Genomic DNA, 12,569 nt, shown 5'->3' with positions numbered 1-12,569 from the left:
GTAAATATGACCACGTGATCCATGTAACCAATCCCTGTAGATGCAGGCCAAGCAAAAATACTATGATTGTTCATAGAGGGAAGCTTCTCCTAACAGTGCGAGCCTTATTATAAGAGTAGGAAGAGATGAAAAATGTCTTCCAGTGGCACTCTCAGTAACTGCTATGTGGACGCGTTGATGGGACAGGAGCCGGAGGATGTGTACGGAGCTCGCTTTCTTCAGCCTCCACACATGGTGACCCCAAGGCCGTCAGGTGCCGGGGACAACGCAGACTTCTCCTCCTGCAATTTTGCACCAAAGTCCGCAGTTTTCCCTTCGTCGTGGTCCTCTGTTCACCCGCAAGGCATTTATCACCCGTATGTGCACCACCACCACCACCACCAGTCCCACCTCCCCGCCTCGGATAGCAGATATGTCGGCGTCCGCTCCTGGATGGACCCCATCTCCAACCACGTTTCTTTTTCCGGATTCCACTCCAGTAGCCGCTCGTACGGGACAAAACTAGACGCCTTGCCACCGAAATCCACCGAGTGTGACTCTTTGGAAGCAGAAAGTCGTCCGCAAACTGGAGAATTCACACACGGAGTATCGGAGTGCCCAGAAAAGTCGAGTAAAGAGCACAGTGGAAGTGAGCTTTCGAGCCACAGCGAGCCCAAAGACGAGAAACAACAACAACTTGACCCAAGTAAGTAAACCAAATCCTGATTTACAGCCTTAAGAACTGTATGAGCTGGGTGCGTAAAACTGGAGCTTTTACTAACCTATAAAAGTGTCTCGTGCTATGCAGCGACTCGGGAAAAACCCGCCCTAGAAAGGTTATTACAGGGGGATCCTAAACTTTTTAATGTCACGGGACACCTTCAGAGGATACACAATGCTCCGTGTAGATTAGAGTCTGACTTTACTAGCATTATTTTCGTTTCATAAAAACAGGAATCACGATATCTCAACACTGTTTTTGCGCATTTCCCATTTCCACCAGACTAGAGTAGAGCTAGTTTCCCTGCAACGCCTCTGCCCTCATAAGTCACTGCACCCCATTTCCTACTAAATTCATTGAACTTATTGAAGTTTAAAATTAAAAACACCCCCATCACGTTTTTACTTCAACTGAGTGTGTTTTCTCTCCAGATAACCCTGCAGCAAACTGGATCCACGCGCGCTCCACGAGAAAGAAGCGCTGCCCGTACACCAAATATCAGACTTTAGAGCTGGAGAAGGAGTTCCTCTACAACATGTATCTGACCAGAGACCGGCGCTACGAAGTGGCCCGCATACTCAGTTTAACCGAGAGACAAGTGAAGATCTGGTTTCAGAACAGGAGGATGAAGATGAAGAAGATGAACAGAGAGAGAGGCAGCAAGGAGCACTTATGAAATCTCTTCTGCGTTTGAAGCCATCTGGACAATTGACTTGTTTTTGGTAGGAGCCACGGTAGCCATTTTATTTTATTTTATTAGACCCTCACAATACTGTGTCATGTCATAACATGTTGGCTGAAACAGAGACAGAATCTGCCAACAAAGCGCCTGAATCTGTTTCCTAACTCAAAGGAACCACACCCTGGGATGTTAAAGCAGTCTGTAATTTTTGTTGAACATTACGCACAGTAGGAAACGTGTCTCTCTGTAGAATATTGCTTTTTTAGTTGTCAAGAATTGTGTATAAAACATTCTCAAAGCTAAATTGTTCGACTGCTGTGTGTTTCGGTACAGAACTGACCTATTTTTACCCGGGTTTTGTCGACCAAAGTGTGCATCTGCTGAAAATAGGTGTGCGTTTTTCTTTTGCACCAGAACGGAGCAACTTAGACGTCAACGATTTAGATTTAATTTTCTCAAATGTTTAAAAACTTCAGCTATTCTTAGAGTGCTTATCCTATTCGGTTATTAACGTGTTTAAATTAAAACTGAACATTGTGGCATTTTTTTTTTCAGTAGGCTTTTGCAGCCACAAAAATACAGACTTTCAAATCTGATCCAAAAATATTCTGGATCTGGTTCATGACGATTAAAATTCATGACCAGAGATTGAAATAATTATAATTGCTGTTTAATTTTAAACGAGGTAACAAAAACCTAACTTTTCGCTGGATTTACCTCGTAACATGGGAGTTTCAAACGCAATAGTACAAGTAATAAAGTTTACGATTGGGAGAGGTGTTGCGGCTGATTTCCAATTTATTGTCCAACTTGTACGCGTAATGACTTTAAAGCAGGAAGAACCTTGGTCCAATAAAGCTTTAGAAATGGCTAGACGTCTGGCCTAAATGAGTTTATGGGCCTGGTCAGTAATTGTAGTCTCCTTTGAAAGCCCCCTTCTCCTCTCGGGCGTTTGCGGCTGTTGCTGACAAACAGAATGTGGACACTTTGTACAGGGTGTCTGCTCGATGGATTGTTCCAGAGGAAATCACCCCCACCTCAGTGGTCACGTTTATTCATCAACTGCACTTCCCAGCGATGGGAACCAAAACTTCACTTTGACTGGTGTCCGAGGAAGTCTTACTCTAGTGATTTTTGTTTTCTAGATATGAATTTTGTGGTTAAAGAAGCGACAGCTTGTCCCGATTTAATTTATGGGGCTTCAATTAGAGCAGATAAAAGAAGTTAATTTTTTTTGAAGATTTAAACTTGTAATTTGAAAAGTGTACCATAAAATTACAACGTTCGTGGCCTAATAAAATGCAGAACCCTGAATTGTGCAGTAGAACAGCTTTGTTTACTTTGACTTGGGCTTTTTGGAGTCATAATCAGAGCGCTAGAGGGCGATATTGTTCTTTTAGACTGGGTTAAAGCATCTCTTTCACAGCTGGAACTTCAATGAAACATTTGAACATAGCACACATGCAATGACGATTTTGTCTATATGAAGAAAATCTCACTCTTTGAGATCATATAAATTTAAATCAACGAGTCCTCTTTAAAGGCACAAACTGGAGGTGTTAGGATTGCAACCTTCAAAGTAAAACCAAACAATGGGGGTCAATTTTAAGTGCGTCAATTGGAGGGTAGCCTATAGACCTACAATTACGGTTCGGAATCAAATTCTATATGAAAAAAGAGGAAATCTCTATTTCTGTTTTTACTGTATTAATTTAGAGTTTCTTCTGTATCGTTGGGGTTACAGAAAATCCATTGCAAAAATGGATAAAAGTCTCGATATAATTTCTCAACATATCTCATAAGACTCTATACTCAGACCTAATATTAATCCTCGACTACGGAACTGCGTTAAACCCAAACCCCAGGATGAGATCCAGCTAATTATGTTCATCTGCTAACAACAAACTATTACCATCACTGAGTCCTATAGATAGATTAAAAAAAAGCCAAATCATCTTCACTTTTAAATTAGCCACTTCAAAAACGCGTTAATGCAAAGTAGGCTAATTGATAAATACGTGGCACATTTATTGTCTTTATTTTTTCATGTGAAGTCTTCTTGTTCAGACATGGTCCACATCGGTTTTGAGACTTAAAGTGTTTTTTTTTTTTCTCTCTGAGATACTCGAATGCAATAATTATTTCATTATATTGCTTCCATGTTTCTGTTTTAGTTCCAATTATTTCTATTGATAAGATAATTTTTCTGTTGCCTCGTGTAAAATGTGTTATTTTTCCCTCATTCTGTTCAAGACCAGTTCCTATAAAAATCAAAATTCAGTGTTAAATTAAAATGAAACTATCCACGTGCGATGAACTGAGCATAGATAATACGCTCGTGCTACTGCAGAGGGACGCGCGCGCTCACACCAGGCCCCAGGAGAGCACAAGTTTCCATTATCTAATTCAGATCAAGCTTCAGGCCTGAGCTGTTATTTATTGCTGATAACTCTGGAGCTGAGGCACAAAATAGCTTGTAAAACCACACGATTCCAGTTTGAAGCAGTGTTGGGTGTTTTTTCTTTTTCTATCTGCTGTTTTTGACTCAGTCACTGGAAGAAGAGGATTCTCTCGGCCAAAGCTGTTAGAGTAACTCTTCAGTCATCGCTGCTGAAATTGATTGTCGACAGGAGGCTTCACAGCCAAACACTGACAGTCAATAACAGCACTGATAGTGGGCTGCAGGAGGATAGACAGTGGCGTCCCTTTTTGACGTGTGAGGTCAACAGACAGTCTTCATGTGAAAACTTGACCCTACAGTGACCACGTTCAGCTACTTAGTGTAAAATCCATCACTGAATGGAAACACGCGAGCATCTACTTGATGTCGACAAAGATGCGATTGATGTTGGGGGATTTCTGTCAATGTTCTTTCAAACAGGCGGGGTCAGCTAGCTTACTCTTGGCATTAGCTGTGGTCACGTTAGGGCTCTGGAGCCACTTACACACACACACACACACACACACACACACACACACACACACACACACACACACACACACACACACACACACACACACACACACACACCAAAATTCTTGTAGCCAAAGCTTCTCATTTTTACGGCTGTGCTCAGCATCCTAGGCCATAGCCTTTAACATCATTTGTGTGTGTGTGTGTGTGTGTGTGTGTGTGTGTGTGTGTGTGTGTGTGTGTGTGTGTGTGTGTGTGTGTGTGTGTGTGTGTGTGTGTGTAAGACAGAGTGAAACTGAGTGACAGGCTGTGAGAGGAGGGTAAAGAACCGACTTGGGCCCAGTAATCGGAATTCTTCCTCGGTAATCCCTTTGAGCAGACACTGTGGCTATTAATCCAGCAAAGTAACCCAAGGTGGTAGTTCAGCAAAGTTTAACATCACTAAAATCTCGCGGTGTTTCCCTTTAAACAAGTTTCCGTTATATTTTTTAGAAACATCTGTTGAAAAGTAAAGTAGCCCACTGTTAATTTTTTTCCTATGGTTTTGTTTTCATACGGGAGAAAAACACTGAATGCAGAAATGTGGCTAAAGTTTAAATGCTCGTTATAAACTAAAATGATAGCCAGGATGAATTTTAAGTTACGAATCAACCATTAAAAACAGCCATCAGTGGGTCGTCATGTTTACTATAGACAACGTCGTTTTTATGTAATTCTGCGCAGAAGGCTTATCATAGGTTTATGATGAATTATTTGAAGTCTGGATTAAGCCATATTTAGATTATTGGAATTATTTGAAAATACTGCTTCTATTTCTGTTTAGGAAGTAGGCCTATACATTTGAGTGAATAACCTTAGAATTGAACTATAAGAAGGATTTTAATAAAGCTCAATTAATTTATTTTCATATTATTTCTTAGATCCCCTTCATTCGTTCCTTTGTTTAACAATTGTGTTTATTGTTTCAATGTTTTTAAAATCCGGAACAAGTCAATCTGGACTATCAACATTAAAAAATCAAACACAAAGAACAAAATCTTTCAGAAGCTGGATCACAGAATTTGGTGACTGGTTTTCTCATTTTGGATTTTTCTGTAATTAATATTTATATAGCAAGACTGGTGGATTGGGAACAGGCCAAATGGGACTGAGGTTTATGCAGATGATAGATACCTAGAGGTGGTTGCCACATCTGTGTAAGTCCAGTGTATTCAGACCTTATACAAACCCCACCTACCGACCAAATCTACGTCTGGTTTTATTTTCAGGATTAGTCGGCTACGAATGGTGCAAGATAACTCGAAACTATCTAATATCTTGGAAAAAATGTTTTGTTAAATCTTATATGACCGTGATTGTTTGATATCTACTGCTTTTGTAAGCACATAGTTTTATTTACCAAAGGAAACTGATCTGTCTTCAGATCTCCATCATTCGTTCATTCCCTACTTTCTAGAACAAACTTGAGTTTATAGGTTCTAATCTTCATGAATAATCTGACCATCTCATAGAAAACCTAAAAGCTCTCCTAATCCACATTTTTACCCTCACATTGTCTGTCCTGTGGCCCCAAACAGAGCGCACAGACTAACAGTAGTGTCATATTCAAAATACCATTTTCCACTACACACGTAAACACATACTAGTCTGCACATACACACACGTACTAGCACACACTGAGCTATAGAACAGGAAACCAGAGACAGAGCCATGGCCGGACTATAAATCGCACAGTGCTGACTCTGGCACGACACCAGATGAAGCAGACTGAAATGAAAGAAATTCCTTCTGGCTGCAGACATGCACACATGGACGGGAATGCATCTGCAATATTTAGCTCCAATAGCGTGAGAATTTTGTTATATTGGCATATCGCTATTAATCTTCCACTGATTTTATCAACGCATGCATGAAAAGAGGCCTGTGGCGTGAGAATACGTTTTTTTCTTTATCAACGGTTGTTCTGGATGCAGATATTTACGCCTCATTATTTCTAAAGAATCATTCACATGAGCAAAGGGTCAATATGAATTATTTTTATTTTATTTTCTCACTCTAAATTTTTACACATATTTCAACAATATAAACGCAAAACAAGCAAACAAGAAAAACAAAACATATTTGAAAACATGAGTTTCGTTTTCTAGTTGTTGGTATAAAAACGAGAAAAGGCCTGTGCGTCAAATCTGCAAATAGAGTATTCCAGGCGAGACATTACTCTTTGGTTGTCAAAGAAGAGGGGCGTTAACCTCTTCTCTGTGATTTTGTAAAAAAAAAAAAAAAAAAAAAGAAAAGAAAAGAAAAAAGAAAAAGAAAAGAAAAAAAATCCACAAGCAAAGTTTTTTTATTTTAATTTTTCTCTGTACTGGAGAAATATGATGAACCTAAAACTCCTTGACTTCAGTCGTCTCAGGCTAATCAGATGCAACATTTTCCCTCTGCGTAATAATAACAAAGATCTCTTGTTTTCCTCCAGGGCTCATGGAGGGGCTGCTGCCATTATGCGCAAAGATGGGGAGAATTGCTGCAGTCGAAATTCCTTTTTTGTGAGGGGACAATTTACAGCTCAGTAATAGACCTTTTTATGTGCCTCCATCGCCTGTCATTGGATGCCACTGGTCATGTGTGAGAGGCAAACGTCTTCATGGCTCTTTTCCTGATTTCCCAGGCGATTTTTTCTCCCTCTGCATTCTGCGTGTATGGCGTTCAAACTGCTACTTCACGGTCTGCGTTCTTAAAAAAAAAGAAGAAAAAAAAAAGAAAATACCAATCGTCTTCGTCTGTTTGATCGGCGCATATTTGGCGGCACTGCGATGCTCCTTGTGCTGGATGCCAGGAGGAGCGGTTCAACTTTTCCTCATGTCTGACCTCTTCATCGTCCCGGCAGCTCCGTCTCTGCACAGCTTTATGAAAATGCTCAGCAGATGTACAGCTCGCAGATTAAACATGGATTACCTCCTGGCTTTAGGTAAGATTTCTGCGTCAAAATGGATCTGATTTAGTCTCGAGTGGTGTCTGGATGTGAACTTTGACAGCTTCCTGTTTCATTAGTCATGTAAATTAGCAGCAGGTTGATGGCTCTCGGGTAATTTGGTCGTCTCATGTGTTGCTGGATGTGTTCTCAATGATAGTTTTTAGACTTTGCATGCAGAAAATACCGGTTATGATACCCTTGGTTAAAAAAAAACACGCATTTGCAGCTACAGATTGGGAAATATTTCAAAATAACAGGAATCAAGTTGATAATTGTAACCGGAAAACATTTTTTAAAGCTCGTATATCATCATTCAGTTTATATAAATGCAGGGAAAAAAGGTTGTCTGAAGTCCGTGATGATCTGAAAGCTCTTGAGCATGACTTCTTTGATGCAGACATCTTTGTTCTTTTGACGTTTCAACGAACTGAGTCATTTTTCCCTCAGTATCAGTCTGAATCTGATTATCTGCATTTTGAAATGCCCTTTTTTTACTCTGAAATGTCTAAGCCTTGCCTGAAAGACTGTGGAGCTATGTTGTTATCATTTAGCATTTCTCTGCAAGAACTCTCTGACTTGGTGAACCTTCATTCCATTTTACTATCCCTGAAATGCTTCACTGTCAAAATCTGTCTTCTTCTACTGCACATATGCAATATTGGCACGAAAAACAGGGATTTCATAGCTTGTGTTCAGCTGCCTGCATGAAGCAGAGGCAGACTGAACAAAGACAGTATTTCACTGTGGCCTGACAGGCAGCTGCGAAAGTATTTACAGCCTTACTGCAATGCGGCAAAATGGACCCTGCAACACAGGGACGAGCCTGAGAAAATCCGCCTGGACTCATTCAGTGTCCTGATCTTTAAGAATAATTCTGCTTACATTGATCCTAAATTAGTTTGATATCTCATTTTGTGGAAGGACGCTTAACTGGAGGCCTTACACACATTTTAACAGATAGCTGATATGTGTGAATGTGGTTTCCTTTTATTACCCTTATTCAAAACCCCTCCCACTGAAGGTCTTTTGTGAGACTGCTAGCCTTAGAAATAGTCAGTTTTACTTAATGCGTGGTTTATTTACTTATTTTTAATTAAGGAATACAATAACATTGCTTTCATTTTGGTACCCTTACTTTTCCTTTTGCTGTTGGATTATTATTTTTTTCCTACCAATAGCTTTTTTTTAAAATCTTTTATATTCAAGAGATGCATTTCTACATGTTTTAAGACATTCAATGAAGAGCATTATTATCCACATTGCAAAAACATCCACACTCACATTGCATGCACTTTTTAAGCCTCATATCCTCTTAACTTCCTAAATTTTTCTCAGAAAGTGATACACAAAAGCTGACCACTAGCAGCCTTTTTGTTAATAACTTAATAAAACCAACTTCCTGTGATAAATTCCTTCAACATTTGCTCTTAAAACCCCAACCCCACCTCAGTCCCGCAAATCAAAATAAACTAACTTTTGATACATACTGTTAATTCCACTTGAGCACATCTCCACCAGTGCTTTCCCATTAAAAGGGTACGGGTCAATTTATTTTCCTGCACTGGTGATTTTTTTTTTTTTTTTTTTTTTTTTTTTTTTTTTTTATACAGTGGACAAAATGGGGAGGTCGTAAAAATGCCAGCAGAAGGCGCTGTTGCCCAACACTCAGCCTCCATGCGCCCTTTCAGCAGCGTGTTAGCGGCAGGATTCTGAGCTCTGTGGTTGGCCGAGGCAGTGGTCACGTGACGTGTTTCAATTTTGAAAGTGGTTTTGGGGGAAATGTAAGGTTGTTTTCACCTGCTGCTGAAAAAAAAGTCTAGGTGAAATCTGATAAGCTCCTGTCATTGTTCACGCCTTCTTTTAATACCAAGTCATTTCCCCACAACTTTGCTGAAGAGGAATTACAGTAATCAGTGTAAACTGATGCTCCTAAAAATGCTGCTCATTTTGGATACATTTCCTCCAGCTAATCGAGAGCGAAAGCTGCTTCCTCAATGGAAGTGAATGAAAGTGAAAGTAAAACCACATTTCAAAGGACAATACTCCCCCAGAATACACTCAAAGCTGGAAAGTGACCACAGCTTCCTCCCTTTCGCTTTCTGCTCTTAAAACTATCTCCAGGGAGTTAACTATTTATGAGGCCATGGGTGTAAAGAGTGATAACCTCTATATTTATCATGCTACTCCCACATCATCATATCGTTTCCAGAGTTTGCACAGAAAAGGAGAGGTGGTGTAGGCCAAGTGCACTCTGGGATAGAGTGGCATCAGTCTTGTTGTGTCAGGTTCACTGGAAAGAAAAACTGAATGTGATGACAAAGTGATAAATGTTTTTGACCTCACCTTAGAGTTATTAAAGTTATTGAAATAAAATGAAATAATTTAAAAAAAAAAAAAAAGATTTATGGTAATATAATCCACTTGTGGGGAATATTCAGAGGTCGAGGTTTTGCTGTTTTTCAAGCAACTTAAACTTTGATATAAAAGCCAAAACAAAAGCATTTTTCTGTTTCAACCCCTTGACTTTGCCTCCATTCCCCTCACGACAGTTACAACCCCCCTAGCTTCCTCCTTTCTACGACTTTCCTCAGTGCACATCAGTGTAATCGCCGTTATTGAGTAAGTGCAACTTTGAGGATTATTTATGGGCCTGCGCGCGGCTCTGAGTGGCTGCGAGGAAACACGTGACGCCATTAAAGTTTGTTTTATGGCCCGGGACTTGACAAGCCAAAATATAATTCTCATTGTGTATTAGTAAGGTGCTCTAGATGGGTTGGAATAGAGCTTGTATTGGAGCTGTGGAGCTGCTGCACCATCAGGCTGACTTTCCCCTACTGCGTGGACGTGTTTGTTTCACGGGGAACGCCATGTGTTGGAGTCTCTGCGGTAAGCTGGGTTTTTATCATTCTGCTCGTGCTATGGGCGTGTGATGTCACGCGCTTAGAGCTCAGGCTCTGGTGTTTCCTGCCTCTTAAAGCAGAGACTGTGCGTCAGGACGCGTACAGATAGATGGAGGATGAGCTGTGTGGGGCTAATGTAGAGTTAAATATTTGTTTGTCTGAACTTGGTTTTCATTTTGCGTTTTTTTTTTTATTCACTTAGCTGATGTTTTCTTAGCGGTGCTGCTTATATTGCTGTTGCTGTGTGATGCTTTTGTCTGGTAGCACTGGACTTTTTCATGGAGGCAGAGAAATCAACCTGTTGTCACTTGATTTTCTGTAAAATAAGAGAATTTTCTTGAAGGCTGCTTAAATTGATATGTTTTCTTCAAATCTGCAGGACATCAACTGTTACATTTTACGGATTTAATTATTCGTTTAATCGTCAAAGTGAGCCTACGGAGAGTTACCCTTTGTCTACTGAATAATAACCTCCTAAAAGCAGCCTTTGTGTTAAAACAGTGCAATTTCTTAACCCTGTTTTCGTATTATTCTGCTCTTTTTTCCAACGAGGCCTGATGCTTTATTTGCTGAAGGCCTTTCTAGTTTTTCCCCCCATCATTCATTTTTCGATACAGTCGAAATGGGTTAATATATTGTGTAAAAAGCTAAACGCACTTTAATTATGTTGTTTAATTACCCTTATCATATTATTTTTAAATGCGGAGGATAAATAGGCCTCGCGATTATCCGTATAATTTGTTTAGATACAATCCGAGTTTAAACGTGATAAAGATAGTTTTTGTGGCTAAAAATGAGTCTTGCCGGGACTGTTCAGCCTTTGTTTTAACACAAGCTGTCAGGAAACGCTGACTTTATCATTCTTTTGTTGTGATTCTCGGCTTTGACCCGTCTGAAGACTTCAGGGCAAGGTGACAGACAGGTCAGCCTGTCTAACTGAAGCTGAAATGTGAAGTGCAAGAACGAATTCTACTCACCATCTCTACGTTATAACTGAAGCTTTTGATTAAGTGACGATAAGAAAAAGAAGAAGCAATCAAGCTACTGTTTTATTTGAAAGGCCCACATTTAACGTGACAGGGTGTTCCCCTTTTTCCTTTTTTCTTTGTTCGAAATTTAAAAACTTTATTGCAATTTCCATTAAATAAACCCAACTTGTCATAGACTACAATAAACTTATTGCAATGTGAATTTTCTTTCTTAATAAAGAAGAAGCTTATGGGACGTTATTCAAACCCTGAGATTAAAATTCTTAAAAACTGACTACAATCATGTTGTTGCCTCAGGAATTCAAGCATAATTGTGCATTAAATTCAGAATAGCCTATTATAGGCCTGGCTGATAGTAAATCTGACTAACCAAAAGAATTATAGGCCTATACTTTTTATTATAGCGCCAACAAACGGAATTATGAAAACCGAAAAAAAAAGAGTTTTGGGGGGAAATTTTGCAAGATAAAGCACTTCTCAGTTTTAATTCCGTTGGCTTCCCCAGAAAGAGCTTCAGTAGCTGTCATGGTGGATTGGTTAATGGCTGACGAGGGGTTGGTAAACTTTTGCACCCTTTCAGCTGTCAGCAGCTCTGAAAATAATTGAAGTTTCTGATAAGTTTGTAAATGATTCAGTTTGACCTCGGTGGCCTGTATAGCTTCATCTGTTAAACTGTGGTTAGCATGTGAACTATCAGAGTTTTTTTTACAGAGACCAGATTTCTTTTTCTTTTTTTCCGTCAGCAGTGAGAACATGGTTTCTGTTATTTATTACGATGTTAAACTGTAGCAGAAGGAAGTTGTTGTTTTTTTTAGCAGCAGATTGAGTTAGCAGCTAGCTTCTCCAAATTTCTATCATGTAGCCTTTTTTAAAATAGCATTGGGGTAACTGACGTGACCTTTGAAGAGACCAGGTGAACGTTTTCTGTTTAAACCCTCAACACATAAGTCCCCGAAAAACTTGAGGTCCAGAAGATGCCTGTAGGACTACAAGGATGTCATAAAAGAAGAAAAAATCTTAATATGAGGGAAGGGGAGTAAAAAAGAGCAGGATATGCTAATGATATCAAAGCTACGATAGCATGTCAACAGAAAGCTCACAGGGATATTCTGTTAATAGATTTTAAAAAATAGTGTGTCATAGGTCTGAAACTGTCCACTCTCGCTTGCCGTCGTCTATATATACCCTGTAGAACCGAATTTGTGTGATAAAATCAGAGTCACAGATTCGATTCTAGGGGAGTATATGGTCGATGAAAAAACTTCAATTTATCGACTTGTTGCCTCTTTATCAGGTGCTTTATGTTGTCAGATGTTACAGTGACACTTCTTTATGACTGACTGACACTAAATCTGACAACAGCTCATAGTTCACATGTTGAGCTCAGTATAAGCTGAAACTCCAGAGACT

At 39.6% G+C, this 12,569-nt stretch overlaps 2 protein-coding genes across 3 annotated transcripts in view; both read left to right on the top strand.

Moving 5' to 3' along the window:
• The window catches only part of hoxd3a (homeobox D3a), a 61,595-nt gene that overhangs the window by 36,111 nt on the left and 12,915 nt on the right, over window positions 1-12,569 (top strand). The window lies entirely within an intron of this gene.
• On the top strand, window positions 121-1,376 carry hoxd9a (homeobox D9a). Its single transcript, XM_074695187.1, has 2 exons — window positions 121-685; window positions 1,132-1,376. The coding sequence occupies exons 1-2, from the start codon at window positions 133-135 to the stop codon at window positions 1,374-1,376; spliced, it is 798 nt and encodes a 265-aa protein (XP_074551288.1). The 5' UTR covers window positions 121-132.

This window comes from Halichoeres trimaculatus, unplaced genomic scaffold (assembly GCF_033239565.1).
Source record: "Halichoeres trimaculatus isolate MK-OKI-2021-1 unplaced genomic scaffold, fHalTri1.1 fHalTri1_scaffold_19, whole genome shotgun sequence".
Taxonomy (NCBI): Eukaryota; Metazoa; Chordata; class Actinopteri; order Labriformes; family Labridae; genus Halichoeres; species Halichoeres trimaculatus.
Note: the sequence above shows the minus strand (reverse complement) of the source record. Positions and strands in the feature narration are given on the sequence as shown.